General features: G+C 45.0%; 1 protein-coding gene across 1 annotated transcript in view; it reads left to right on the forward strand.

Moving 5' to 3' along the window:
• The first annotated feature begins 2,602 nt into the window (after positions 1-2,602).
• Positions 2,603-6,934, forward strand: part of LOC126492750 (5-hydroxytryptamine receptor 5B) — a 23,283-nt gene continuing 18,951 nt past the window's right edge. The window contains exon 1 of the mRNA XM_050129330.1: positions 2,603-3,839. Within this exon, the coding sequence (XP_049985287.1) occupies positions 3,063-3,839 (777 nt within the window). The 5' untranslated portion in view covers positions 2,603-3,062. The remainder of the gene's footprint in view (positions 3,840-6,934) is intronic.

Genomic DNA, 6,934 nt, shown 5'->3' on the forward strand with positions numbered 1-6,934 from the left:
ATCACCATCATGGTCTTGATCCCTTTACTCATTGTTGGTCCTCCCTCTCTTGGACTAGTCTCCTGGGCCCATGCATTCAAAGCTACTTTCCACTTTCTATTCAGTGAGGTTCAGTGTGATTTATGTTGAGGTCTTTGTTCCAATTGGACTTATGTTTTGTGCATGGGGATAGATATGGATCTATTTGCAGTCTTCTATGTAGCGCACCACATCAGTCTATGCTCTACGCACTACCACAGAGTTCGTGCACTAGGCAAGGGGCTGGAGAATGAAACACACAGACTCACAGACAGAGATGCAGGTCATCCTTGATGCCAAAATCTTTGAAACAGAAATTGTATTGTATTCAAGGGCAGCTTATATAGGGATTCTTAACTGATAGCCATGCTCCAGGCAAACCCACCAGAAACCACTCCCCTGCTATCAGGAACTCCTGAGGGTCTCAAGTTCAGAGCAGCTGCAACCATTACAAGTTGTTTACCAGAAATTCAGGACCTGGGGGATTCATAGCTCCCAATACTTCTACATGTTGATGTCTAGTTATGCCAGCACCATTTGTGGAAGAGGTTTTTTTTTCTATTGTATAATTTTAGCTTCTTTGTCAAAAATCAGGTATTCTTAGGTGTATAGATTAATATCAGGGTCTTTGATTTGATTCCATTGGCCAACCTATCTGTTTTTATGTCAATACCAAGCTGTTTTTATTACTGTAACTCTATAATAGAGCTTCATGTCAGAAATGGTGATGCCTCTGGAAGTTTTTTTTTATTGTACAGAATTGTTTTGGCTATTCTGGTTTTTTTGTTTTCCCGTATGAAGGTGAGTATTGTTCTTTCAAGGTCTGTGAAGAATTGTGCTGGGATTTTGATAGGGATTGCATTGAATCTGTAGATTGCTTTTGGTAGGATTGCCATTTTTACTACGTTGATCCTACCTATCAAAGAGCATGGGAGATCTTTCCATTATCTGATATCTTTCATAATTTCTTTCTTCAGAGACTTAAAGTTCTTGTCGTACAGGTCTTTCACTTCTTTGGTTAGTGTTACCTTACCCCAAGATAGTTTATGTTCTTTGTGGTTATTGGGTATGGTGATGTTTTTCTGATTTCTTTCTCAGCCCCTTTATCATTTGTATATAGGAGGGTTATTGATTATTTTTGAGTTGATTTTGTATCCTGCCACATTACAAAAGGTGTTTACTAGCTGTAGGAGTTCCCTTGTCAATTTTTTGGTGTTCCTTATGTATACTATAATATCATCTGCAAATAGCAAAAATTTGACTTTTTCCTTTCCAATTTGTATCCCCTTGATCTCCTTTTGTTGTCTTATTGTTCTAGCTAGAACTTGGAGTACTATGTTGAATAAATAGGAAGAGAGTGGACAGTCTTGTTCCTGATTTTAGTGGTATCACTTTGAGTTTCTCTCCATTCAACTTGATGTTGACTGCAAGCTTGCTGTATATTGCTTATATTAGGTTTAGATATGTTCCTTGCATCCCTGATCTCTCCAAGACCTTTATCACGAAGGGGTGTTGAATGCTTTTTCAGCATCTAATTAGATGGTCATATGGTTTTTTCTTTGAGTTTATTTATATGGTAGATTACATTGATGGATTTTCCTATGTTGAAACATCCCTGCATCTCTGGGATAAAGACACCTTGATCATGGCAGATGATTTATTTATTTTTTTTGATGTGTTCTTGGATTTGGTTTGCCAGTATTGTATCGAGTAGTTTTGCATCAATGTTCATGAGGGAGATGGTCTATAATTCTCTTTCTTAGTTATGTCTTTGTGTGGTTTTGGTACTGTTGCCTCATTAAAAGAGTTTGCCAATGTCCCTTCTGTTTCTATTGTGTGGAATGATTTGAGAAGTATTGGTATTAGCACTTCTTTGAAATTGCTGTAGAAGGCTTCATTGAAACCATCTGATCCTGGAAATATTTTGGTTGGGAGACTTTTGATGACACTTCTATTTCCTTAGGGTTTATACTTCTATTTGAATTGTTTGTCTGTTCTTGATTTAATTTTTGTATGTGATACCTATCCAGAAAATTGTCCATTTCCTTTAAATTTTCCAGTTTTGTGGATTATGTGTTTTTGAAGTATGACTTGATGATTCTCTGGATTTCCTTTGTCTGTTTTTATGTCCTCTTTTTCATTTCTAATTTTGTTAATTTGCATATTTCCTCTCTGCTTTTTGGTTAGCTTGGATAAGGGTTTGTCTATTTTGTTGATTTTTTCTCAAAGAACCAACTCTTTGTCTTGTTGATTCTTTAGTTGCTTTCTTTGTTTCCATTTTANGGACCGGCGATGAACTCCAGTGCTCAAGTATGAGCTAGGCGCCAAGCTGTGGTCTGGATGGAGTTGAGCTCAGGACTTTCACACACTCCGATATTTGGGACCTTTGCTCCGCATACGGGTAGAATCGAGGCTCCAGAAAACCACAATGCCTTTGGCTGGGACTCCAATGTCTTAGTGTCTAACGGAGCCACCAAGCCCGCGGGAGGGATGTGCGGAAGTGGTGGCTACAGAATCAGGATGGGATTGTTAGAAACCTTCCCGGAGGTGGGGGGGACTGCTGCTACGATTCTCTCCACACGCCACAGCAGGAGACAGCTGGGACAGCGCTACAGCTTCAGCTCCTATTGGTGGCGGCTCCAAACCTGCTCCGCCCACTTCAGCGCACACTGGGGGCCCTTGGGTTCCAACCCTTAAGCAGGGGAGGTCTCTCTAAGCCATCCCTGCGCTCAGGCTTCGGTCTCCAGCCCTCAGCAGCCAACTACCCTGAAGATCACAAATGGACCCGGAGAGATTGCTACGCTAGGCAAAGCAGACCTAAAGGATCCGACTCATTTTTTTTTTTTTCTCAACTGGAAAAGAGGGTCCACGGAAGCCACCAAAAGAAGCACCAAAGGGAGGGTGCAATTTGGAAAAAGGACTAGGGTGGCGCGATTTAGACTTCTCTGCACTGCGAAGCACGAAGAGCCCCATCCTATTTCATTACCTATCCACGGTTCATGCAATCACGCGCACATCTGCCCAAGAGCCCAAGTCCCTGAACAATGGAAGTCTCTAACCTCTCAGGCGCCACCCCTGGCATCACCTTTACCCAGGGACTGGAGAGCTGCAGTGAGAGCCCAAATTCCGGCAGGGACGTGGGGTACACCCCAGGTGGACTCATCTTGCCGAGCCGTGAGCCACCCTTTTCCATCTTCACTGTGCTCGTGGTGACTCTATTGGTGTTGCTGATCGCTGCCACTTTCTTATGGAACCTGCTAGTTCTGGTGACCATCCTGCGTGTCCGCACCTTCCACCGCGTGCCACATAACTTGGTGGCCTCGACAGCGGTCTCGGACGTGCTTGTGGCAGCCCTGGTGATGCCACTGAGCCTGGTAAGCGAGTTGTCAACTGGGCGACGCTGGCAGCTGGGCAGAAGTCTGTGCCACGTGTGGATCTCCTTCGACGTGTTATGCTGCACAGCCAGCATCTGGAACGTGGCGGCCATCGCCCTGGACCGCTACTGGACCATCACGCGTCACCTACAGTACACGCTGCGCACCCGGCGCCGCGCTTCAGCGCTCATGATCGGGATCACCTGGGCACTGTCTGCGCTCATCGCGCTCGCACCGCTGCTCTTTGGCTGGGGAGAAGCCTATGATGCTCGGCTACAGCGTTGCCAGGTGAGCCAGGAGCCCTCCTATGCTGTCTTCTCCACCTGCGGAGCCTTCTACCTGCCTCTGGCGGTGGTGCTCTTCGTCTACTGGAAGATTTACAAAGCCGCCAAGTTTCGCTTTGGCCGTAGACGGAGGGCTGTGGTGCCTTTGCCTGACACCAAGCAGGTGAGAGGGGCTGATTGTGGATTTGGGGGTAGGGGGCCCTGGGAAGAAAAAAATTTAGAGAAAGGGAAGGGTGGGACAGAGGTTGGATATTGAAGAATAAGAGGAAAAACTGTCGCATCTGGAACGCGGGAGGAGATGGCCATCTGCTCTTTCCAAGAGCGCATGGGGTGACTTATCGCCTCCGCTTCTAGCGAACCACCTGCGGGGTATGCACCTGTGAAAATGGTTTCTTTGCACTATCAGGACTAGTGCTAGAACCTCCAAACCTCAGAAGTAGTGTGTGTGTGTGTGTGTGTGTGTGTGTGTACGCGCGTGCGCGCGTGCATATGTGTGTGTGTTTAAAAGAAAAGGTCCATTGCCACTCTCCCTTGTTATACCAACCCCAGTGTGTCCCCTGGAGATTTGGGAGAGAAAAACTGGGTTGTAGTTCCAGTTCTAGACATCCATTGCTTAATATCCTCGTGCCTCCCTTTTTTCATCTTTAAATAAGTTAGTTATTACTTTTGATTTAGTTTAATTTTTGAAGGCAGGGCTCAGGTATTGCAAGATGATCTGGAACTTTCTGAGTAGCTGAGGCTCACCTTGAACTTCTGATCTTTCTCCCCTCATTTTCCAAAAGCCAGAATTAGAGGCAAGCACCACTAGGCTTGGTTTACATAGTTCTGGGAATGAAGTCCGCAGCTTGTCCATTTTGGGCAAGCATTCTACCTACCGAGCCACATCCCCAGCCTTAGGTCCTACTGTATAAAGCCCCTAGTGAGGATCCCATTTACTGAAGAATGAAAAAAAAATCTACATAGCCCAGACTCCTGGAGGGGGGCAGAACTGGCAGAGGAAAGGGCGTCTCCACCGTCTGACAGTTTAGCTGCAACAGTGGAGCTGCACGTTCAAAGAGAGACCCTGTCTCAAAAAAAATATTATGGAGAAAAATTGAGAAAAACACCTAACGTCAAAGAACTCTGGACCACACACACACACACACACACACACACACACACACACACACCCATATATATATACACATAAACACAAAGTGTGAACCAGAAAAGGGGTCAAAATTAAAGAGAGCCCGAGATAGGAAAAGCTGCTGTAGTTGGTTTTACTTTTACAAAGTCAGCCCAGATATTAAGCTACCAGACAAGTGCATGCATTTTTAAAAGCAGATTCTTTTTTGTTTTAATTAAATGGCAGAGGAATTTTTTTTTAACACAAAACAGGAAGGTCAAGTCTATAATTGGAAAATGTTGGGAGAGCTTTATTCAGAATTAATGATGTTCTTTGAAAGGTACCTCGGAAACGCCTGGGGTGATTATAGTTTCTCCGTCTGATTGCAGGGCGAGGGCTGACTTTTAATAGCCGCAGCAATCTAGTTATGCACCTGGGAAAATCACAGTGGACTGGATGCCTGAAAAGCCCGCCAAGCCTGATTTTGCTCTTCGTTTTGGCAGAAGAAACAGTTTTTATTTGCTCGATTGATTTTGGTTTGGTTTGGTTGCATTGCCGGCTATCAAACACAGGCGCTTATACAAGACAGGCAAGGACACTACCACTGGGCGCCGTCCCCAGCCCTTTCAGTCCACTCAGACGCAGCCCTTTTAGGCAGGTGATGTGAACAGGTGACAGGACAGCTGACTGGCCAATCAGAGGCAGCCTCTGATGGGGAGAAAGCTCCAGGGGGCAGGGCTAGAACTGTGCTGAGTGACTCTATAGTAGGAGGGCCCGGAAAGAGCCCCTCCCTTCTGGGTCTTGACTGCTACAATACTCAGCATCATCTCTGTCATGGTGCGAATGTGAAGTGTCCCCCACAGGCTCATGTGTTTGCGTGCCTGGCTTCCAGCTGGGGAATGCTGCTTGGGAAAGATGTGAGATCTTTTAGAGGCACAGCATCCCTAGAAGAAATGGCTCACCTAGAATGAGCACTGAGAGCCCAGCCCTACTTCCCTCCTATGTTCTGCTTCCTGATTGAGAATTCAGTGTGACCAGATACCTCTTACTCTTGATACCACAGCTTCCCCACCGACAGACAGTGTCTGAGAACAGTATGCAAAAATAACCCCCCCCCCAAGTTGCTTCTTGTGAGACATCTGGTCAGAAAAAACTAGAAAAATATTTAATGCCGCAAAATGATTAATTTGTCTTTCCTACCTTCCTCTCCCCCACCCCCCTTCCTTTCTTTTTCATTCATTTTGAGACAGGTTCTCTCTATCCAGCCATGACTGTCCTGGAACTCTCTCTGTAGACCAGGATGGCCTTGAACTGCCTGACTCTGCCTCCCAAGAGCTGTGATTAAAGGTGTGTGCCAACACTTCCAGCTGATTGTTAATTTTTAACTGTCAACTTTGATATAACCTAGAATAACATGGCAAGAAAGTAGTTTTTTATTTCTTAGCCTTTTTTCTTTTTAAAATTGATTTATATTGAGCTCCCTCTGCTCCCCTCCCTGCCTCTCCCCTCCCCCTTCAACCCTCCTCCAAGGTCCCCATGATCCCAATTTACTCAGGAGATCTTGTCTTTTTCTACTTCCCATGTAGGTTAGATCTATGTAAGTCTCCCTTAGTGTCCTCATTGCTGTCTAAGTTCACTGGGATTGTGGTTTGTAGGCTGGCTTTCTTTGTTTTATGTTTAAAAACCACCTATGGGTGAGTACATGTGAAAATTGTCTTTCTGTGTCTGGGTTACCTCACTCAAAATAATGTTTTCTAGCTCCGCCCATTTTCCTGCTAAATTCAAGCTGTCATTTTTTTTCTGCTGTGTAGTACTCCATTGTGTAAATGCACCACATTTTCCTTATCCATTCTTTGGTCAAGGGGCATTTAGGTTGTTGCCAGGTTCTGGCTACGACAAACAATGCTTCCATGAACATAGTTGAGCACATGTCTTTGTGGCACATTTGAGGATTCTTTGGATATATACCCAAAAGTGGTATTGCTGGGTCATGAGGAAGGTTGTTTCCTAATTTTCTGAGAAATCACCACACTGACATACAAAGGGGCTGTTCCAGCTTGCATTCCCACCAGCAATGCAGGAGTGTTCCCTTTCCCCACAACCTCTCCAGCATAAGTTGTCATCAGTGTTTTTGATCTTGGCCATTCTTA

This window comes from Alexandromys fortis, unplaced genomic scaffold (genome assembly GCF_014885135.2).
Source record: "Alexandromys fortis isolate MF-2015 unplaced genomic scaffold, M_Fortis_MF-2015_v1.1 scaffold_287, whole genome shotgun sequence".
NCBI classification, from domain to species: Eukaryota; Metazoa; Chordata; class Mammalia; order Rodentia; family Cricetidae; genus Alexandromys; species Alexandromys fortis.